Source organism: Pimephales promelas, chromosome 18 (assembly GCF_988280905.1).
Source record: "Pimephales promelas chromosome 18, fPimPro1.hap1.1, whole genome shotgun sequence".
In the NCBI taxonomy this organism is placed as follows: domain Eukaryota; kingdom Metazoa; phylum Chordata; class Actinopteri; order Cypriniformes; family Leuciscidae; genus Pimephales; species Pimephales promelas.
In genome coordinates this window covers 25500295-25523666 of record NC_142786.1, presented here as the reverse complement: position 1 = coordinate 25523666, position 23372 = coordinate 25500295, and the positions used below count along the sequence as shown (strand labels likewise).

The following is a 23372-nucleotide window of genomic DNA, read 5'->3' as shown; positions in this document are numbered from 1 at the left end:
ACTTACCGGGTAGCTTTGTGTTGGGCGGCTCTTGCACGGTTCCTACAGTTTTTCCACTTGGTCTGTTATCAGCTATGGGATAAGTCATATATGGTGTTAGAGGGAGTGGATTAATACAGCAGACAGTACCTGTTAATAAATCTGATTTGGTTTGTTTATATTATATATGCGTAATGTACACAATGTACCCTATACCATTTGGGCAGAACATTTTCTATTATTTGAAATCTCACTTAATATGTCTGAATAACCAGTGAAGTCTACTTCACAGGACATTATAAGTTGACAGTGGGGAAAAACAGCTTTATTAGATGTCAGACTATGTTGCCTCTCTGGTCTCCCACAGGTGCTGTTAATATCCTTCCACTGTAAAGGGCCAGAACCTTGCTTTTATAGCTTTGCTATAAAATATTTCAGCAACATATTTCAACAACTCTTAGAGTGCGATCCATTTCAGCTTTAACTCGAGACTAATACCATCTTCCTTTAGCAGAGTAAAAAGCAAATAGATAGTCTTACAGTATATTTCTGCTCTATGCTCAGCCCTGTTTATCTGAGGATGTTTTAAAGCGCTCTGGGCTGTCCAAAACCAAATCAATGCAATTCATTGGGCTAATCAGAGCTCTACTAATACGAACTTTCAGCAATGACATGATGAATCGGGCTCAACGATCACACCAGTTGTGGAGATGAAACACATGCACGTGGCCATTTATCAACATTTGAGGAGAAGAAAAATCACAAAGTGGTTGAAAACGGACGGTGAATCATTAAATATGTGAATCAAGCAGATGGGCTACACTTAAACATGCAAGTGGCAACAAACATGCTCAAAGGCAATTGATCATTTTCTTGACATTTTTTAATAGAAACGGGAACAAATATTTTAGCTTGTGTGCTCAAGAATGTATTTGTAAAGCATTTTGTACATACGTGCACACAACGGAGGTTTCCCTGTCCAGCTGCCATCAGCCCTGCAGGTGCGGTGTTCAGATCCTCCAGCCAGGTAGAATCCAGGCTGACATGTGTAGATGAGCGTATAACCCAGAGATGGCAGCTCTATGGCACCTACATCCGCCTGAGCGGGAAGCTCCGGCTGATTACAGTGATGAGCTGAGGAGAGAAAAGGAGATGGAAAAATCTGACATTGTGGAGGGTGTGCTGTGAAAAAACAAAAATTGTACAAAATCGCTTGGAATCAGGAAAGGTTGCTCTACTTTATTCATCACTACAGATAATTACACAATTATTATTTTAATACATTTTTACAAACACAAACAGAAAAATCAGGCTAATATTTTTTTTTTTTTTTTTTTTTTGCAATATTGCGGCTAACCGATGCACTCAGGCTGCATGCCACTCCAGGTGAGGTTGGGCAAACATGTCCGAGAGATGGAACCCAGAAGAATGTGGCCCTTTCTGCAGCTGTAGAATACTGAACTACCAATCTGTTGAAACAATCACACAAATAGTCAATAAATGACATGAGAAAAAAAGAGTTCCAGATGTATTGAAAACAGCCCTAATTTACAGTGATTAGCACCTGATAGCCTTGAGAGTTGTTCTGGTTGCCAAAGAGAGGAGTGCCAGGATCTATACAGCTGGTGTGACTGGGATCTGTAAAAAACAAACAAAATTGGAAGTAATTCATAATATGGTGCCTGTATAGTCTATAGCATATCTGATTTTGACACACATGATTTATGAGATGAATATAACATTCCAAACAAAAATGTGTCACGAATTCCACAAAAAATATTAAACAACCCAACATTTTTCAACATTGATAAGAAATGTTTCTTGAGCACCAAATTAGCACATTAGAATGATTTCTGAAGGATCACGTGACACTGAAGTAATGGCCGCTTTTTGAAATGTGAAGAATGAATACATCAGTTCTGACCTATGCAAGAAGGCTGGGTTCCACTCCAGGTTCCGTCATACTGGCAGTATTGCCGAGCAGAGCCAACCAGAATCAAAGGCGGGTAACATGAGAATGAAACAGAGGACAGGTATGTAAACCCTCTGTCTTCCCGCTTGCCTTGGGCTGGTATTCCTGGATCTCCACAAAATACAGCTGTAGTGAAAGAGAATTTGATTGAGGAAAACACTATACTATGAGGTATTACCAAAATTACACAAAACCCACATCTACAATGTTGAAACACCCCATTTAAAAATGTGTATGTGGATCTAAATGCAAACATTTCTGGTAAAAGCCCAACTATATTTTAAATTCACACTTACGAAAACATTGAGGCCGTTCACCACTCCAGTTTCCCGTGCCCTGGCAGGTAAGTATGGTGGGAAGGGAAAGCTGGTAACCCTGATTACAGTTATAACTAATGCTAGACCCCCACTGGAAATCAGTCCCAACCACCTGCCCATTCGGGATGCTGGGAGGTGCACCACACACAATGGCTGTGATAGGAAAGAGACAATCAGTCATGTTGAACTAGTGAACTAAAACAAAAAAAATAGTCAACAGAGCATGATTTTGAAGACACATTAGTTTATAAGCAGTGGGCTTGAACCTTTGCAAACGGGCTTAGTGCCGTTCCATGTGCGGTCCTTGGTGCAGGTGAGCGTGGAGGCACGATCGGCATCCATAGTGAAACCCGGTGAACACTGGAAGCTCACACTGTGGCCATAGGTGAAGTCGCTGCCCAGTCTGATACCATTAGCTGGCACTCCGGGATCTCCACAGTTAATGACTGGACGTGGGCAGAGAGAGTAAAAAGAAAGTCAAAGCCATTTGTGGTGTGATTAGAGGAAGTTCATGGCTGAAGTGAGGTGTGTGCCAAATTTTGGATGATTTGGAACCATTTTATAATTAGCCATTTCATTGAAACAGATAACAAATTTAGGCAAAAACATTTTCATATTAAAAGGGTCATAAACTTGAAGCAACACGGTTTTTTATCACTCTAAGTAGTGCCTTTAAATTAATGAACTGTTTTAGGCACCAGCTTTGGGAGGCTTTTTCCTCTAGTCACTTCCTGTAGTCTGAGGCCAATGGCACCTGCTCTGTGCCAAAGACACCAATGTGTCTGGAGCTGTAATGTTTGCACGTGACCTCCATTAGCTCAGAGTCTGAACAGTGAGCATTGTGTTTTTATGAGCATGGAAAGACACTCGGGTGGCTGCCAAGATGGGAGACAGGGCTAGTCTCTATCTCTCCAACACAGGGCTGCTATGTAGACGTCCCAGATCAGCTTGTGTCCAGGGCAGGGATAATGGAGAACACTGTCCCTGATTATTAAGTCCTGAACCACAATGCATTGAAAAGCTTTACGCGAACAAAACCAATTCAACTCCAGCCTCTGGATTCCTCAAGAGCACAGTCACTGAGAGCTGTGCTATTCAGAGCAGTTTAGCCTAAGGAAATCTCAAGAATAAAACCATGCCTTTCTAAAGCCACTTAAAGACCCTATGAAAAGATACAATGAGCATAGTTGACTTATCCCACATTCCATTCAACTTGGAAAGTGGGAATTTCCAACTATACTTAACATTGCAAAAGAAAGCCACTTGAATTCAGGCTTCCAACATGGAAACTTTCCAATTTGACAATCCACAACTTTGATTCGCTGAGAAGGTGCTTGACCATACTGAACATAGCGTCACTCAGGGAGATGTACACAGACAACGACACACGCAAATAAAAGGCATGATTTCTTACATGGAATGACAATAAGACTTGTTAAGCAAATGTTTGCAAGGAGCCTTTGTTCATAAATGCAAAGCTAATGCTACTATTTAAGTTAGCCTTCGGTTACCAAACTAAGAGTGTAGACCTATACAAGCATAGTGCTAAATGCTTTAAAAAAGCTCTTGATTAGACAGAACAAAGACCCAGATAGCATGCTATGTTTTTAATCAGGCATTGAGGAAGAGGGATAAGATGTGCACCATGAATTTACAGTTGATCATGCTAATATTTTTATTTTTTTAATATTTCATGTGCAAAAAAAAGGCCGCTTGTCAATAGCGTAACGATGTACAGTGTGAAGCACAGCTCACACAGAACTCCCTTTCAAACCAAGCAGAATTATTTGTCTTAAAGTGGTGAATCCTCATGACCAACTTGAACTAGGTGAATGGAAATCTTTCTCCTTCACACACAATTTTTCATCATATTGATTACTACTGAAATGTTTGAATTTTGCAAGAATTCACCAAACAATTTGCCTGTAGTTATTGGCTAGTTTAAAAAAAGGTGTTGATGGGGCACCTGTGCATTCCGGCATGTCCCCGGTCCAGGTGCCATTGACGGTACAATGACGGGTGAGCAGGCCGTTGGAGTAGTAGCCTTCTCTGCAGGAGTAGGTGATAGAGCGGGAAAACACAAGTCCATCATGGAACTGGATCATGGCGTTGCGGGGAGTCCCAGGGTTGCCACAGGAGACCACTGCGAAAAAGACAACAAGATAACATCAGATGGGATACAAGGTGAGAAGGATACATGGTCAGCGTAGAACATGAATCCCAGGTTCAATGGAGCATGGCACGCCGCTAAGCATCCAAACGAATGACAGGACTTGCACCTCCCACAAACTGGACAGTTATTTGTTAATTTAGTGTGTAATTAATAAACACATTTACTGCAGGAGATTTCATACATTAGACAATCCTCTGCCCCAGGAGAGGGCAGATGGAGCTTATTCATGGGTGTGTGCCAATAAATAACAGGTGGGCATACACCCACAACCAGGGATGCCACCAATATGGGCAAGAGGTTTGAGCACTGGAGACCTGCCAAATGAAAACAAAAAGCTTGAGTGCTGAATAGCGAGCTTAAAACAACTAACAGCAAAACAGTGATTACCTGTTGTTATTATTGCACCCCCCTGAGTCATTTTGGCTCTAAAAAGTTTTCACTTAAACTGGACACCAAGAGGTGAACCAACACAGAACTAAATATGTTTATTGGAAAACCTAAATTTCAATCGTTTCATTCTTTGGGCAGAGAATTCAGATTAGATATTTTTGCAACTACATGTCAACTTCTAGTCATTAGAGTATTAAGGTGCATTCACAATAACTTCAATGAAGAGTGGGTGATTTTGGGAGACCGTTGGCGACTGCATGGGACGTGTCCAGCGATGTGACCAAGTTGGGTTACACTTTATTCCGATGGTCACTTTAGAAGTTCTACTAATTGTAAGTAACTTTTCAACTACATGCCAACTAACTCTCATTTGAGTATTAGTATAATAGAAAGTAGACTGTCAGACTGTTAGGTTATGGTTAAAGGAGAACTCCGGCACAAAATGAACCTTTGGTCTAATTACACATTGCTACCTAGTCAACGGTTATCTGAGATTTGTTTTCATTATTGCCAAATGTAAATAGTTTTATCTCTAAAAACAGTTTAGCCTATAACGCTAGTATAATGCTAGTATACAGGGCATAGAGTAATGACAAATAAAAATCGCTTGTTATTACCACTAACAAGGCTCAAAATAGCCCCACACTAACACGACAGCATAATAAGGGTCCCTACATTCAAACCGAAGCATTGAGAACTTTGTCAGTGTCCATACAGAAGATATTTTATACACACAGTCAACTTTGGTAATAAAGGAAGAAGCCATCTTTGAAAAATAGTCTCTACCAGTTTTATCTACGAACGCCGATCCAAGTGCGCTGAACTGTGCAGAATCTCATATGGTCCGTTGTTTTCGGAAGAAACACAAACACGAACCGTTTTCTTCTCTTCAATATGTACACGTAGCCTAATGTTCGCGCTCACCTTATCACCTTATTCACATCTCACCAGCGCACATGGATCGGCATTCGTAGATCGACTGGTAGAGACTATTTTTCAAAGATGGCTTCTTCCTGTATTCGCGAAGTTGACGGTGTGTATAACATATCTTCTTATTTAACTGTATGGACACTGACAAAGTTCTCAATGCTTCGGTTTGAATGTAGGGACCCTTATTATGCTGTCGTGTTAGTGTCGGGCTATTTTGAGCCTTGTTAGTGGTAATAACAAGCGATTTTTTATTTGTCATTACTCTATGCCCTGTATACTAGCATTATACTAGCGTTATAGGCTAAAGTGTTTTTAGAGATAAAACTATTTACATTTGGCAATCATGAAAACAAATCTCAGATAACGGTTGACTAGGTAACAATGTGTAATTAGACCAAAGGTTCATTTTCCGCCGGAGTTGTCCTTTAAGTGTTAGGCGAATAAGTTTACTTGTAGTCGCCAAGTTACTTATAGTCAGTTGAATGTCTGTTGGGGGACCAACAAAATAAAGTGTTAGCAGATATCTACTAATACTCTAATGACAACTAGTTGACATATAGTTGAAAGTTACTTATAGTTAGTAGAATGTCTAAAGTGGACTATCAAAATAAAGTGTGTGCATAAATCAACTTTATGCAAATGAAGAGCAACTTTCGGAAGCGACAACCAGTAGGAGTTTGGTCAGTGGAGCGCACGTGATCCGTCACTCTTCAGTGCCGAGTCCGACAGAAGCAAGATGTCTCATTTTAGCTGTCAGAAACTGTTCTATAATTTATGACACGTCTCCATGTACATACAGTGGTACTCGCCGTGGTGACTCCGAGCCTGAATGGTTTTGTGAGCCTAGATAGACCGGCATTTGCCACTTTGCTGCAGGTAAATAGCCACGATGGCAAATAACACTCACTGTTTCTCCTTCATCTATAGTATTATGACTTTTATGAACTTTTTATATTTAGACTTTGCAGCAGCAAGAAAACACTACTGATCACAGCTCAGTAGGTGATGACCACTATACAGTATGTCAAATAATGGTCAATTTCCTTATATAAGTGAATGCTGAGACATCAAACATTTGTGATGAGGACATAAATGATAAAAAAAAAAAAGTCTTCTTGATCTCCCCTTGCACAAGACAATAAGCTTTTTATGTTGTGTTCAGGATGTAAATTTATGAGAGGGGGTTTAGGCTGTTATTGATTTTCTCTCTTGAAACGTCGGCATTTTCTGAGAATCCACCTTTTAAGCCACCACAGTTTGCTGAACTGGCATGGATAACAATAGCCCAAGGGTCAAATCAATAAAGAAACACAAACTTAGACACACACACACATTTCAAAGCACAACCCGCGGGCATTTGAGAGGTAGGAATGGATTCAGATGACAGTGTGCTTTGTAGGAGACGCAAAACTAAAAATATCACACATGTTTAGGGGTGACTGTTAACAAGATGTGAGATGAAACAAAAGGCTGGTGTTTAAAAAAGTGGAGTAAGAAAAATGGCAGGCATCTCCACACGGGTAATTAACCTGGGTTTTCTGCTTCTCTGACATGCCTTTCTTTGGGGTGTCAGCCTGACTCCGCAGGCACTTTACACAAACCAACACGAGCAGAATAATAATGCTATTTAAGAGAGAACGAGAGAGTGTGGACACAGCAGCACAGTGTCCAGGGGACCAGCGGGGTCGGCACAGTTTTCTGGGCAACATGACTGGATGGCGTTCAGCATGTTGGGAAAAAGAAAACACGGTACATGTGGAAGTGTAACGTGTACACCCCGGGTGTACTGAACCACTTTAAAGCTACAGCAGAGAACAGACGGGAATATTCTAGATGAAAATAACTTCTCATCAACCACTTTCTATCTCAGTCTGTCTGTCTGTCTCCATCTCCCTCTCCTGTTTTGCACAAAATTAAAACACAAGGGAATTTGTGTGAAGAATCAAATAACTCGCTGTCTCAGAAATTTGCATAGGCTACAATTTTGGGGTAAAGCAGAATCTTCCAGAGGCAGAAGCAATTAATCATGAGTTTTCATCCACATTCTTCTGCAAAAACCCAGGTTTCATTTATCTTACCATGGCATTCAGGCTGGATGCCCACCCAGCTCCCGTTAGCAAGGCAGGTCCGTTCTGAGGACCCCTTCAGAATGTAGCCGGGCTCACAGCTGAATCGTACAACGCTCCCTACGGAGAACTCCTCCCCCAGACGGATCCCGTGCACTGGAATGCCAGGGTCTCCACACAAACCGGCAGAATCCCCTGAAACAACACGCATATGAAGACTAATTAGCACATGGACTCTTGGCCGGTGTCTCAAATCTCTGGTATAGTTATGACAGTGTTAACAATAGGTATATCCAATCGTATATAAAAATGTAATTCAAAATTAATGATAGGGCAAAAAAATATATGGCGAAATGGGGAAAATATGTTCAATGTATTGCAACTAGATGAGAGCATGGTGTTTATTGTAAAACTATACACTTGACTCATTTGATTTTCTTTGTTATTAATTTTCCCCCCCCCCCTTTTTTTTAACTTTACTTTACTAACTTTAGTTATTTAGTTATTTTTTTGTTTTTGTTCTTCTTTGTTTTTTTTCTTTTAGTTTAATTATTTTTTGTTTTATTGTTATCTAAAAATGTAGCATCATTATGGGATATGTTAAGATGTCAATTGTAATATTGACTACAATGCTGTTTATGATGTAATAGTGGTGCTTAAAACTCAATAAAATACTAATTATAAAAAAACAACAAAAAAACAAAAAACAAAAAAACAATAGGTATATTCCTACATCAATACTGATTTTTTTTTTTTCATTTTAGTTTGGCCTAAAAAAATTGCACATTTATAATAATGTTTTGAAAAACTGAAATACCATATAAAAAAATAAAATAAAAACAAAACGGTAAAAAAAAAAAATCACATAAAATGTAAAAAAAATATATATTGTGCTCAAAGGATACAGGGATATACAGGGGTATAATACAGGGATAAGGGAACAATTTTGGACACAGCTTGCATAACCCAATGGACAGAACTCAAACTAAATTGCTCCTATTGAAATCAATAGAGTTGTCTATACACCTGAAGTAACATGAGTTTAAATGAGGGAAAACCCAGACAACTTCCAACAAATTTAGATTTCCTCTGAAAGTTAGTCTGGCAAAGAGCTCATTCAAGCCTATTTCCAATCCGTCGGCACCAATCAGAAATGTTAGGGCGACCCTCGGAGATGTTTATTATAGTATACAGTATATTGTGCTTGAGCCTTTTGTTTTGTGTATAGTGTAAGGCAGGCCTACTTTTTTTTTTCCCTTGTAACAATTTTTTTAATTGTGATGTATGTGTTTTGTATGTGTATATGTTAGCCTTTTTAACCAAAGACAATTTTCTATCACTGGTTGATAGATAATAAAGTTTTTTTGAATTTGGATTTCTTTGCATACGTCATCTACTTCATCGCTCTGATTAGTTTTAGGTTGACCTGCGACGTCCGTTGGTGACGCCCCTCTGGAAATGATTTATCTATGACGCTTTGCCAGACCATAACTCAGTTACAACTGAGAATGGTCAGGTTTAAAAAATGTTAAACTCTTAGTTTAATGTCCATCTACAATAAAAATACCCTACTAGTCCAATATAGATACTTCGACAGAGAATGAATGGAACACCACAATACCCTGCAGGACTTGCTCTCTATTACATTAGGTTTTTATCTAAAGAGGTTAACTGAGATTTACACAAGATGATGAGTAATTTCATTCATATTTATTGAACAACTCTCAGTGGTAGACCTGGCATATGAGATGAAAAAGAGAAATCACAGTGGCTTGGTTTAGGTGATAATTTACTTTGGATAAGAAAGCACCAGGGACAGAAAATTTCCCTTAATTTCCCCGCTCATAATGGCGACGTGTGCACTCCATGATGTTCTTCACTAAATCCTCTTGTTTTGATCCACTGATGCATTTACAAATTATCTTTCAATTCCCTGTATATCCTCCGGTAATGATCAACAAACAATCATTAATTCATTATGAATGGTGAGTTTTCTGGTGAAGGGCAAAGTAAATATTAAAGAATTAATAGTATACAGCATATCGTTTTAAGAAACTCACACAGACAGGCCAGTTATTAACCCCTAGATGTGCAGAATTTTGAAAAAAACACAATACAATTTTTGACAGCTGGCAGAAAGAACCCACAATCTTTTGAGAAATGTGAATGTTATGAATTGTGACATAAACCTGTCAGTGGTTTTACAGCCAGGAATGAAGCTTTTCTGTTCTGGCATATCTGAGGATTGCAATGGTCTGATGTGTTTATAGTGGAGCAGGGCAGCTCATTACCTGGCAGGCATGTGGGAGTCTGTGTCGCCAAGCCCAATATGAGAAGATTAAAGCAGTTTATGGGGGGGGGGGGGGGGGGGGGCATGGGGGGGCAAACTCGTCGCCCTTCCGGACGCTGCATAGATGGCAATATTGTATTACCACCCACTGATCAAGGCTGTAATCCTGAAGCCATTGATTCATGATCTCACACGCTTACAAGACCCCAGAGATGGTGTCATCTCAAATGTATTGTATATATATATTTAAATTGGAAAAAATATTCCCTTCTTTTCAAGTGTATACTCCCTTGTGAGATAATTTGTGCATCTGTTTCATATTTACAAAAACATAAGAGAGTTAAATAAGGAAAAAACTGTTTCATTAGTACTTTGGTTTAGTACTGCCCTGGAGACACAGCATATCATATTTGCATATACTCCATAAGAAACAATATTTAACTCAATTTACACAAATTATCCTGTTCAAAAGTTTGCATAGCCTTCTTAATATCGCAGCATATTTGAACGTCAGTAACTGCAACCTTTGTGATAGTTGTGTTTAAGTGCTTGCTTACCTGAGTGGTAAAGCTGGATTTCAACATCGTACACTCTCAGAAAAAAAGGTACAAAAGCTATCACTGGGGCTGTACCTTTTAAGGGTGCATATTGGTACCTTAATGGTACATATTAGCACCGGAAATGTACATATTAACACCTAAAATGTACATATTAGGACCTAGAATGTACATATCAACAATTAAAATGTACATATTAGTACCTGAAATGTACATATTAGCACCTGAAATGTACATATTAGCACCTGAAATGAACTTATTAACACCTGAAATGTACATATTAGCACCTAAAATGAACATATCAACATTTAAAATGCACATATTAGCACCTAAAATGAACATAACAACACTTAAAATCTACATATTAGCACCTAAAATGAACATATCAACACTTCAAATGTACATATTAGTACCTGAAATGTACATATTAGCACCGGAAATGTACATATTAGCACCTAGAATGTACATATAAACACTTAAAATGTACATATTAGTACCTGAAATGTACATATTAGCACCTGAAATGTACATATTAGCACCAAAAATGTACATATTAGCACATAAAATGTACATATTAGTACCTAAAATGGACAAAAGTGTACCTTTTGAAAAGGTACAGCCCCAGTGATGGCTTTCGTACCTTTTTTCTGAGAGTGTATTGTCAATGCGAAGAAGATCACTCAAATGTGCAGAACATGCTGGGAAACCAAAGATCTTGCAATACATGAAGGATTTTTGTCAGTTTCACTGCTCAGGACAAAAATAGGGCCTCAAGATGTTTTGAATAATACTAGGTAGACTTGTTTGTGTGTATATATATATATATATATATATATATATATATATATATTTCAAAAACAATAGTTATATAACAAGGTACTAAAAAAAACAGATGATGCAAGGAGCATGTAAACCATTAAGCAAAATTGTAATTGTGTGGATAAATTATGCATGTTGAGTAGAGAAAAGATTTAGAGTACCAGAGCAATGTGGCAGGGAGCCGCTCCATTGGCTATCCAGCTGGCACATGCGGGTGGTATTGCCCACAATGCTGCGCTGGCCGATGCAGCTGAAGCGGATAACAGAGCCCACAGTGCGTCTGTCCCCCGAGATCTGTGCATACGGAGGCATGCTGGGACGATCACACAGAATCACTGTGGCACACAGAAAAACAGACAAACCTTAACTAGAGTTCACAATGTCAGATCACATGTATAAACAAATCAGAGGAAAGCAGGTTGTGGAATTATTTGATTGATGATTTATCAGACTAAGATGACTCACAGAGGCACTTGGGTAGGGAGCGGTCCCATGTGCCATCTCCCTGACAGCTCAGAGTGCTGGTGCCCAGCAGGTAGTATCCTGGGTTACAGTTGTAAGAAACTGCAGTCTGGAAACTGTAACGATGAGGCCCGCTGGGCAGGACCTGTCTGACACCATTTTCCACATGTCCCGGATCAGTGCAGTTCACAACTAGAGTGGGCGAGAGAAAGCAGGATAGAAAGAAGAAATAAAGAGAAATATGATGAATACGGTTGAGAAATACACTGGCATTTGAAAGATTGGGGTCAATAAACTTTTCTTTTTTTTTTTTTTTAATAAATGTATACTTTTATTCAGCAAAGATATTTATAATGTTACCAACAACATTATATTTCATACACTACCGGTCAAAAGTTTTAGATCAGTAAGATTTTTTATGTTTTAAATGAAGTCTCTTCTGCTCACCAAGGCTGCTTTATTTGATGAAAAAAAAAAAAAAAATGACAAACATTAATATTGTAAAATATTATGACAATTTAAAATGACTGTTTTCTATTTGAATATATTAACACAAAGCTGAATTTTCAACATCATTACTGTTGCTGCTGATTACATATCAGTTTTCAGTGTCACATGATCCTTCAGAAATCATTCTAATATGCTGATTTTATGCTCAAAAAACATAAATGATTATTTTCAATGTTGAAAACAGTAGTGTCCCATTTCCCCCCATAATTCTATGATGAATAGAAAGTTCAAAAGAACAGCATTTATTTAAATTAGAATCTTTTTTAACATTATAAATGTCTTTACTGTAACTTTTGATCAATTTAACTCATCCTTGAGGAATACATGTATTTTCAAATTTTTTTCCCCCAAAAATAAAACAATAAATTCTTACTGACCCCAAACTTTTGAATGGTAGTGATTAATGTTACAAAAGCTTTCCATTTCAGATCAATTCTGTTCTTTTGAACTTTCTATTCATCAAAGAATCCTGAAATAAAAATGTAAAAAACTATTTTCAACATGGATAATAATCATAAATGTTTCTTGAGCATCATATTATATAACTTCTGTAGGATCATGTGACACTGAAGACTGGAGTAATGATGCTATAAATTCAGATTTGATCACAGGAATAAATTACACTTCACTATATATACACATAGAAAAACGCTGTTTTAAATTGTAATAATATTTCACAATATTACTTTTTTTTTGTTTGTTTTTTTTTTTGGTATTTTTTATCAAATAATTGCAGCCTAGGTGAGCAGAAGAGACTTCTTTTAAAAACATAAAAAAAAAAAAAAAAAAATCTTACCTATCTAAAACTTTTGACCGGTAGTGTATATGCAGCACTGTTTTTAACAGTGAGCTTAATCAGTATCTTAAGCACTAAATCAGCATTTTGGAATGATTTCTGAAAGATTATGGCGTAATGATGCTAAATTCCACCTTTGCCGTCACAATAATAAAATACCTTTTAAAAAAAAAATGTTGTTTCATTTCTTGGTAATATTTAAGGGACTTACTGTACAGGAGATATAGAGTGTTTGTATGTGAAATTGTGAATACATACTCCTCCCCTCAAACACAAACATTTGTCTTGTTTGTGCCATATAATTGATTTGTGCAATTCCTTTAGTGATTCGTGTAAAAAATGTCGCTGCCAGAGGGCACAATTCGTTTTTAGTCAAAAGTCTCCACCTTAACTCTTCACCACACAAAATGACCCAGAACAAGGCGATTTTTGAAGAAGATTAAAGGCTTCTGGAAAACTATCTGCAAATATTTGGAAGCACATAAACACAAACAGAAGCTTCATTAACGGCTGGTGTAGGGGCTGTCTGAGGACATGAACAGGGCTTACAGAGAGAAGAGATGGAGAGAAAGTGGTGGTGTGTTAGTTATAAGCAAAAAAGAGGACGGAAGGGCATGATGGAGAACCTAAAGAAGAAATCAGCAGTAATTTCTATTCATTCACACACTGGAAGAAAGCAAAAAGTACATAACAGTGCAAGTGCAATTGAGCAAGCCAAGGCAAGAAGATGGGCTATTATGTTAAACTGATTCTAACGAATTAAGTTGAACACACTTCTGGTGACATTTTATGTGCAATTATGGGGAAACAGTGAAGCCAAATGAAGAGGACAGGCTTCATTATTTGACTCCAGAGTGTCCCTTCTGCCATTTGAGACCAGCAACATTCCCTTAAAATCTCTCCGTTAAGGACAGCTTGTCAACAAAATTAGACTTTCCAGGGTAGTAATGCATGCTAATGCCTTTAATAGCTCTTAACAGAGCCTGCCAAAGCCATTTCTATGAAGCCAACATTATAAGGTAAACATACTAGCTTGATTTTTTAGCTAAAATGCTATTAGCTGTTCGAAATAAATACACAAATAAAATCAATAAAAAGAAAAGAACAAAGGAAAACAATCTGCTTTTTGTGCTTGGCCATGATTTGATATTAAAATTGATGCTCCCGCTGGCCAGTGGCAATTTTTAAGGAGAGGTGGTTCAATTATCTGCAGATCTAAGTCTATTCAACTTATCTGTGTGGTTTAGAAGGCCATTTTGTAGATAGAAGTGGCTCGCTCCGACACAAATTGGTGCTGATTAGCAGGGCTGTGCAGAGGCCTACTAAATTATTTATGCAGCTTGGAGCTCATAGCATTTTTACCGGCTCCTTTTGTGCCATTAAACGGGCATCTTCCCACGCTCTGTGCTAATGAAAGACTATGATGGAGAGGAGACCATGGCTGATATGATCAGATCACTTCAACTTCCTCAGTCAGAGTAAACACACATTTACAATCTAAAGAAAGGGTAGGATTGAGGGGACGATTAATGCAACTTTAAAGATTCAAGCAAGGTAAATTAGATTGATCAGAGTGATGCTATACAGTAGATTTACAATTTTTTTTCACAAAAAAAAAAAAAAAAATCACAAATTTACAATACACACTGTTTATATACAACAGTGAGTACACATTTCAGCAAACATTTTAGTATATCTTCTCAAGGGACAATACTATAGAAATTAAACTTGTATATATTTTAGAGTAGTCAATGTGCTGCTCGTATAGCAGTATTTACTGTCCTCTGAAAATAACTCAACATAAAGCCATTATTGTCAAAATAGCTGGCAACAAAAGTGAGTACACCCTAGTGATAATAGCTGTACGTCGTTTAACAATGCAACTTTTACTTTGCAGTGAAATCCAGTCATGTGAGAGCGAATAATTTCCTCAAGGAGATTCCGCAATGGATTCAAGTTGGTCAAGCGAATTTGCCATGTTGACCAATAGAAAGTGGCTTGGTTCATACATTGCTACACTACTAACTATAGACAATAGAAGCAAGATTTGATGCAAAAATACACTAATGTGTCCAAGCTTTCATGCTGAGTCTTTTAATGTAAACCCTTACTTTCCTTATTTCAAATCCTTTAAATGCTGTTTTCCGTAAAAGTTTAACTTCTGTTATTTTTCATTTAAGATATATTAGAATATGTACTCTTGTTCTACACCATGCTGAGTTATAGAACTGAGTTGAATAGAACAGTCAAGTTATTTTAAAGTGACACAGCACTATGACACACACACACACTGGAGTGCCGCTGAGGAAGTAACAGGACTTACTTTTACATCTGGGTAGAGTGTTGCTCCACTGGCCGTTGGGCTGACAGTGAGAATTGATCACACCCTGTAGAACATAACCAGGGTTGCAGGCGAAACGCACAATGTCATTCAGGTTAAACTGCGTTCCCTGAGTCACACCATTAGCAGGGGTGCCTGGATGTCCACAGGTGATAGCTACAGAAAATCAGAGCAACATATTAACGCCATTAAAATGATTATTTCGGCATACAACTGTCAACTGTCAAATCAGATAGTTGCTTAAGCAACACTTACGGACACAAACGGGAGTCTTTCCGGACCAGCGGTGGTCCTGCTCACAGATGCGAACGGACACGCCGATGAGTCGGAATCCAGGATTACACTGGTAAACGACACTGCCTCTGTAGTTGTAGTTCTCACCGATGATCTGGCCGTTCACAATAGGCTCTGGTGAGCCACAGTGTCCAGCTGTTGAAGAAAACATTGCAAAGTGATTTTGCCAAGTGTTACGACCCTTTGTGTGGGTTCGATATTGTGTCGCAACACAAGTAAGAAATGTTCCCGGATCAACATATTTTGTTGACCCTGAAACAGCATTCCTATCCCTACCCATAACTTATTCCTAAGATCAGAGGGAAATGATAGGAGAATAACCCTGGTGTAGAAGCACCTAACCCTGGTTCTAAGCCTTGACATAAACTGTGAACTTATCCCTAAATCTAATTGTTTGATTGGATTGTTGTTTCAGGATCAACAAAGATTCAGGAGCATGTTGTTCTTGGTGAAATCACACTCACCTAGAGCACATATGGCTACATTGTCTCTATTTACAACATTAGGGAAGTGAAAACACTCACCAAGACACTGGACTTCAGCTCCACTCCACAGGCCATTGGACATGCACTCTCTCACTCTGGAGCCCACCAGAGTATAACCCGTGTTACAGGAAAAGATGGCAGTCGCTCCGTACACGGTTAATGTTCCTATCTTATTCCCATTCGGTGGGGTTCCAAGGTCACCACAGGAAATGACTAGGTACATTCAGATGAAGAGTAATTTATTTTTTGGGGGGAATTCTGAATACAAGACACATTGGAATGTTTAATACAGGACATTCAGTTTAAAGTACTGAAATTGCCCCCTTTCAGGCTTTACTTGGAATGTATTGAGGGGTTTTTAATTAAATACCAATTTTTAAATCATAAATTCTAAAAATGCCTTCATCCATCCATTCCAGAAAACACTTATCCTAAATAAAATCATAATTTGAAAATACTCAAAGCATGTCTTGATATGGCACTCACTTTCACAGGATGGTCTCGGCTCAGGGTAATCCCAGGTGCCGTTGGCTTGGCAACGGATGACCCTTTGACCCTTGTAGAAGTATCCAGGGTCACAGGTCAGCATCATCATGGCCTCGTATTTATTCTGCATGCCGTAAATAAGCCTCCACCTCCCATGATCCACAGCTGAGTGGCCGATGTCAGGGCAGGTCACAGCTGGAGGACCAAAGTTAAAATTAATCAAAATTTGCAATCGATTGATTGAAAAAAAAAAAAATGACTTCCATGTTTAAAATTAAATTTTTAAGACAAGATTGAATGTCGCCCAAGACTTTTAGATTCAATTCTATTTCTCAATTAAAAGATTTTCATTAATTCCAAATATTTTAAAGACAATACACTTTTCTATCTTTTACCCAAATCTGATTTTACAGTAAACTGATGGTTCCACTCATGAACTCACGGACGCAGCGAGGGCGGGTCTCCATTGTGCTCCACCTCCCAGACTCTTGGCAAAGTGTTGACACTGGCTGAGCGTTGGCCAATCGGAAACCAGGATTACAAGAGAATGTGACTCTAGAGCCGAGAGTGAAGTGCTGTCCGATGACAGTGCCATTCACTGGAGCAATGGGCATCCCACAGGAAACGACTGTGAAGGAGAGAACTCAAAATGGACTCACAAAACCCCAATAAAACTGGATATTTCTTTTTGCCGTCATACTTCAGAGAATACTCTGTTTAAACACACTCAGCGAACACTCCAAAAGCAGCATTGCGACTCTGCAAACACAGGCTTGCAGCAGTTCTGGGAAGGTAAACAAGAGCAGCTAGAGATCAACAGGCACAATCTAAGATTGGATTACATCTGGACATGGGCTAAAGGAAACACATAGCAGCCATCTGAGAGTCCAAAACACTTCAGCCACACTTAAATATAGGAATGTCAATGTCATAGATGGTAAAACATTGAACCAAATGTGTGTGTGTACATATATGGAGAGTTCAGATGCAAAAGCCTCTAAGTGCCATTTGAAATTTTCTTCTAGAATGATCATTTTTATCAAGCTTGTATATTTAAGTTCAGTAATTTCACTTAAATGGCAATTCATAGGTAATCTCCATTGTGATTTAAGTGGAATTACTGAACTTAAATATATAAGCTTGATAAAAATGTTCATTTTAGAAGAATATTTCAAATGGCACTTAGAGGCTTTTGCATCAGAACTCTTCATATATGTATATATATATATATATATATATATATATATATATATATATATATATATATATATATATATATATATGAGGGGTGTAACGGTTCACAAAATTCACGGTTCGGTTCGATACGATACAATTGTGAGTATAAATAAATATGAGTTTTCCTAAATCTTGAAACTTTTAGTTTGGGGTCATATTTGAAGGATAAGCAAATAATGTATAATATTTGTTAAAACGTAATATTTGAGTTTTGAAGTGCTGGGAAAAGATATTTGATATAATTGAAAGCATTTGACTATATTTTTGCCAAACTTCCATGGTTACAGTTAATATTACTACATTAAATCCATGGTGAATATTGCTGATTTCAGGACTTAAAGCCTATAAAGAGCCTAGTTCATTCTTGAAAGTTATTATAATACCTCTTCTTTCAAAGGACTGATACATGGATTTAATATCCATACTTGTCAACTTTCAATAAATCCAGAGTAAACTCCCACCTCTCAATATGAAAAAACTAAGACCTTTCCATGTGTTCAATAAAGCAGAGGGAGTGCTCTGGCTCTCGGCCTAAGGCATCTCACACCATCCCTGTCAAATAGACATCCACCCCGCTCACAGGTGAGGCCTTTGTTAGTCAGGAAGTGGTGATAAAACACAACACTTCTGAGACTGCAAAACAGTGGACCCCGTGGAGGCCCCTGCTTTAGTGGATGATAACTGCCTCTTTCTGAAGAGACTCTCCCCTCGGACAGCACATTAGCAATAGTCTCGCAGCTATGGCTCCTGGCTAACCCATTTATTGTGATGAGCAATTTGACAGATGCAGCCAAGCCCTAAACATTGATGGAATACAGAATTAGCCACGGATGCGCTGGTCTTTTGCAGAGAGAGTTCAGTGAGGAGGGAGGAGAGGTTGGATAATCGCCTTCAGACTTTGTCCAAGGAGTTTTGGACAAGATTTTCAGACTCACCTTGGCAAAGCGGCACTGGAGCGTTCCATTGGTGGATGCCCTGTGGGGTACGGGTGCAGGTGGCGGTGGTCTGGCCAATCAGGTTAAAGCCCCGGTCGCAGCTGAAGCGCAAGGTACTGCCCAGTTTCGTGCCCGTCAGACTGTGTACCGAGCCGTTCACGGGAGGCTCCGGAGTACTGCAGTACGCCGCTGTAGAACATACAGATTTAAACACAGCTAGAAGTCAAAAATGCATCCATCTGTGAAAGCTCCTGCTCCAGTGCGTATTTTATTGCTTTTCGATTCCTCATCCTGTTTACTGGAAATAACAGACATTAATGCAGCTCAGAGCAGAGGACTGATTAAAAAAGATGCATGGCATTGGATTGTAGGAATTTGTGGAAGGTCATAAATGATGGATTTGAAACAATAACAAAATCGTTTTGTGTACACTTTGTTCGCCTAAACGGTAATTCAGAGTCATTGTACAAAGTTATGCTGTTTGGCATATGCAATCCTGGCCATGTTCTATCATGTGGCACAAATCAGATTTTAGCAGGAATGTTCTTGTTGCACACCAAACAAGGAAAAGAATGCCGGTAATGATACCCACATGATATAAAAGGAGGTATGGAGGAAATTAGGAGGAAATGGGGCAGGAATGCAATTTGTCGCATTATTAATCACTATGAACACATTCAAGTCCTATCTGTTTCACAAGTTCAAATGTAACATGTAATCCAGGTAAACAGATTTGGCTTGCTGGCCCTAATACAGGGGTTTGAGGAAGTTACCCCCGTGGACTATTTAATTAATGTAAGTTAATTAGTGTAAGATTACTGGAGGTTTCCCCGGAAATTATGTCATGGGAGTGAGGCAGGCCCAAGTATTTTTGTAGCCCTTAAAAAAGAAAAGTTAACTTGAGAAGCCAAATTGCACAGGAAATTATTTCAAGAGACATTCAAGACACACATTATAAAGGATGAGACAAAAGTGATTAAGAAAATGATTTTCTGCAGTGTAAGCAGCTGCTTATGTATATTGTGTTGCCAATGACAGGATTAGATGAACAGGCTCTTACCAAACTTCCATTTAAATTCCATTACAACAATGCTAATTTCAGTCCAACACAATGCCTAGTAATGATAATTTCCTTTAGCAGAGTAAGGGACCGCTCACACAGGACACATTCTGGCATTGAAAACAGCTAGATGGCAATAAATGACAATAACTTGGAATACAACCGAGGGGTCTCAAGACGTGTTTTTCAAAGCTGAACAGCTGTTAACTATAGCTACATTACAGGCATATCAAAAACATTGTGCTGATGGCATTAGACTATGCGAAAGTCAAAGATGCCCAAAACATGAGCATGGTACAGAAGTTAGAAAGTAAAGATGTATGTTAACAATCCTAAGCATTAATGGGTTTTTATAGCATGCTGTGATTAAAGGTCATCACACTTGCAGAAGATATACACTACTTCTAAAGTTTGGGGTTGGTAGATTCGAATGTTTTTTTTTTTTTTTTTTTTTTTTTTTTAAGTAGTCACACCAAGACTGCATTTATTTGATCAAAAATCTAGTAAAACACTAATATTATATAAATAAATATTTATATTAATAAATATTATTGCAATTTAACTGTTTTCTATTTTAATATATTTACAGTGTCATGTAAACTTGTGCTTGCAAAGCTGAATTCAGCGACAATACTCAGTGTCATATGATCCGAGTGCCACATGATCCAGATCCATATCCAACTCCTCCCACCTTACATATACCTAAACCTACCCAGCTCCTCCCCCTGATCCCTAAACCTACCGAGCTCCACCCACTGATCCCTAAACCTACCGAGCTCCACCCACTGATCCCTAAACCCACCCCTAAACCTACCCAACTCCTCCCACCTTACATATACCTAAACCTACCCAGCTCCTCCCCCTGATCCCTAAACCTACCGAGCTCCACCCACTGATCCCTAAACCCACCCCTAAACCTACCCAACTCCACCCCTTAGATCTGGATCCGACTCCGGCCCCTGGATCAATGTTGAAAACAGTAGTGATGCTTAATATTTTAATTCATTAATTTATTATTTTTTTGTGTGTGTGTAAACTCTGATGTTCTTGAAGTCCCAAATCCTAAAAGACATTTATTTTATTTGAAACGGCAATATTTTGTAACTGAAATGTCTTTACTGTCAACATTTAATCATTTTATGTGTCCTCGCAGAATAAAAGTATGAATTTCTTTCCAAAAAAAATAAATAAATAAATAAATAAGTTAATATCTTTCTGTTCTGAGAAAATAGACCAAATATATTGATGTATCAAATCACGGTTCATGGCTCTACTAATGGCATTTAAAATAAATAAATAAATAAAAATGCATCAACACAGAAGAGAAAATGCGGGAAACATTTAATAGGACTTTAGCTCTTCACAGAAATTGTTAAAAGTGAAAGCGAACTCACTGTAGGACAAAGAAAAATAAATAAATAAAGATAACAGTAATGGCAAGGGCAACTCTCACGTTTTATAAGGCACAAATCTTTCTAATGATCAAACCACTGAAACATAAAATGTTTCCAGCATCTCATCCATTAGCACTGACAGTGGAGATTATAGATAATGGACAAATGTAGAAGTTTACACATCACGCACCTGTAGTAAAACTTTGAATAAAACCTCCACTAATGGTTTAAATGGCTCAGAGAGATACAGACCGGTTTTGTTTTGTGCGTCATAACTCTCATGTAATAGAGCATGTGCCGCCCTCTAAATGGCTAAAAAGACTGCTATTGATTGTTGGCCACAGAGGTCTGGCTGTAAGAGATGGCTTAGTGGAAATTTAGCCTTCCCGTTCAATTAGTTTATTAAGTCTGCGTTACCCAGTCGAGAGCCCCAGCTTAGCATTTAATATAGTCACAATGTAAACAACCATTCATGGTTAAAACCATCAATTTTCAACCTTTAACCTGTTCCATTTCTTGAGTCAATCGGCAAACCTCACAAATATTATGGTTGGAAGAAAAGGTCAAGAATTAAAAAAGAAAAAGGAAAAAAAAAAGTGTATAGAGCTGCTACAGTTGATGAAGTAACAGCCTGTGGAGATAAAAGATGGACTGAGAAAGAAAACCGAACAAAGCTTTGAGTCTGTCCCACCATCTGTTTTTTGTCCCACCAAGGTATCGCTACAGAAGGGAAACCATATTGAGGAGGCAAACCTAGGTGTGTGCTGCTGCTGCTAACCCAGACTGTCAACAGAGCCCAATATCAAAAATCCATCATGCGAGGATGGAGCGGAAAAAGCCAAACAAGCTTATGCCGAGAGAAGGGACCCTGATGAGCCAGACAAAGGGGTGATTAGTCATTCTTCTGAAACGCTAATGATCGGGAGCATACGGAAACTTTTAAAATATTTATAAGGTAATAACTCATTTAGAATTACGCCATTTCTCACAAAACTGTGCAATCAGGTCTTGATAGCTTGTGGCAGTATTTCCTACGTAATTCTGTTTTTGCAGCGGGGAGTCATAATTGGTCTTTTTGTGAATGCGTATCTTTAACAGTAAGTTGTCATAAACACTTAAGCAGTCAAGAAGACATATTTCATTCGTTAGATTGTCATTTGGGAGCCAAACCGAGGAGTAAGTTCATGAGTGTGACTAATTCATTAAAATAAGCAGCTCATAAGAGTCATTTGCTCATGAATCAAATTTTTGTTTGTTTTTACATGCAGATAGTGCATGTAAAAAGATTTTCTCATGGCTTGAGAAAAATAATGACAACAATGAAGAACTAAAGTAATAAAAAAAAATGGCTATGGACCTAATAAAAATGAATTGATTTATGTAAACTCTGTCGTGGTGAATTATAAATTCAATTTGTGTTGAAATGCTCACCTGAGTAGCGAATTCGAAAGCCCTTGTGGCTGGAGGTGTGATCGAAGGACCAGTGAAGGTAAACCTTGCTAGAAGAGCTAGTAATACTGAGAGGAGATGAATAGTTCCCACTCAGAGTAATGAGCAGAGGACTCTGTCTTGATGGACCTGCAGGATAAAGCAAAGCATAAGGTTATAAAATGTCTCTGGTCCAAAAGTAATACATCCCAGATATGTGTTTGGCATTCTGAAACTTAAAAAGCATTGATTCTAAAAGTTTTTGGCTATAGGTTGGCATACTTATATTATTTTTCACAAATTTTACATTGTTGCAGCACCTCTCTTCCCAGTCTGTCAGAAACATTCTGTTTAGCTTTGGTCTCTATGACACCCCTCCTTCCAAAAATCAGTTTGATGTCATTGGTTTTACTCCCTCTAGCTTGTTTCAGAAATGTCATGGCCCTTACCAT

At 38.3% G+C, this 23372-nt stretch overlaps 1 protein-coding gene across 5 annotated transcripts in view; it reads right to left on the bottom strand.

Annotated features, from left to right (window-relative positions):
* csmd2 (CUB and Sushi multiple domains 2) overlaps positions 1-23372 on the bottom strand; it is a 410157-nt gene that overhangs the window by 102631 nt on the left and 284154 nt on the right. For all 5 annotated transcript variants that reach the window (XR_016147450.1, XR_016147451.1, XR_016147449.1 and 2 more), the window contains exons 48-65: positions 22924-23070; positions 19039-19227; positions 17310-17495; positions 16868-17062; positions 16421-16594; positions 15858-16031; positions 15585-15758; positions 11959-12147; positions 11655-11828; positions 7840-8022; positions 4235-4411; positions 2535-2714; positions 2248-2421; positions 1904-2077; positions 1544-1617; positions 1337-1448; positions 934-1113; positions 7-72 (exon numbers count right to left, since the gene is read on the bottom strand). Coding sequence is in view for 2 of the 5 variants with exons in the window: in XM_089123227.1 (XP_088979353.1) it covers positions 7-72; positions 934-1113; positions 1337-1448; positions 1544-1617; positions 1904-2077; positions 2248-2421; positions 2535-2714; positions 4235-4411; positions 7840-8022; positions 11655-11828; positions 11959-12147; positions 15585-15758; positions 15858-16031; positions 16421-16594; positions 16868-17062; positions 17310-17495; positions 19039-19227; positions 22924-23070 (2922 nt within the window). In the remaining 3 variants the exon portion in view is untranslated. The remainder of the gene's footprint in view (positions 1-6; positions 73-933; positions 1114-1336; positions 1449-1543; positions 1618-1903; positions 2078-2247; positions 2422-2534; positions 2715-4234; positions 4412-7839; positions 8023-11654; positions 11829-11958; positions 12148-15584; positions 15759-15857; positions 16032-16420; positions 16595-16867; positions 17063-17309; positions 17496-19038; positions 19228-22923; positions 23071-23372) is intronic.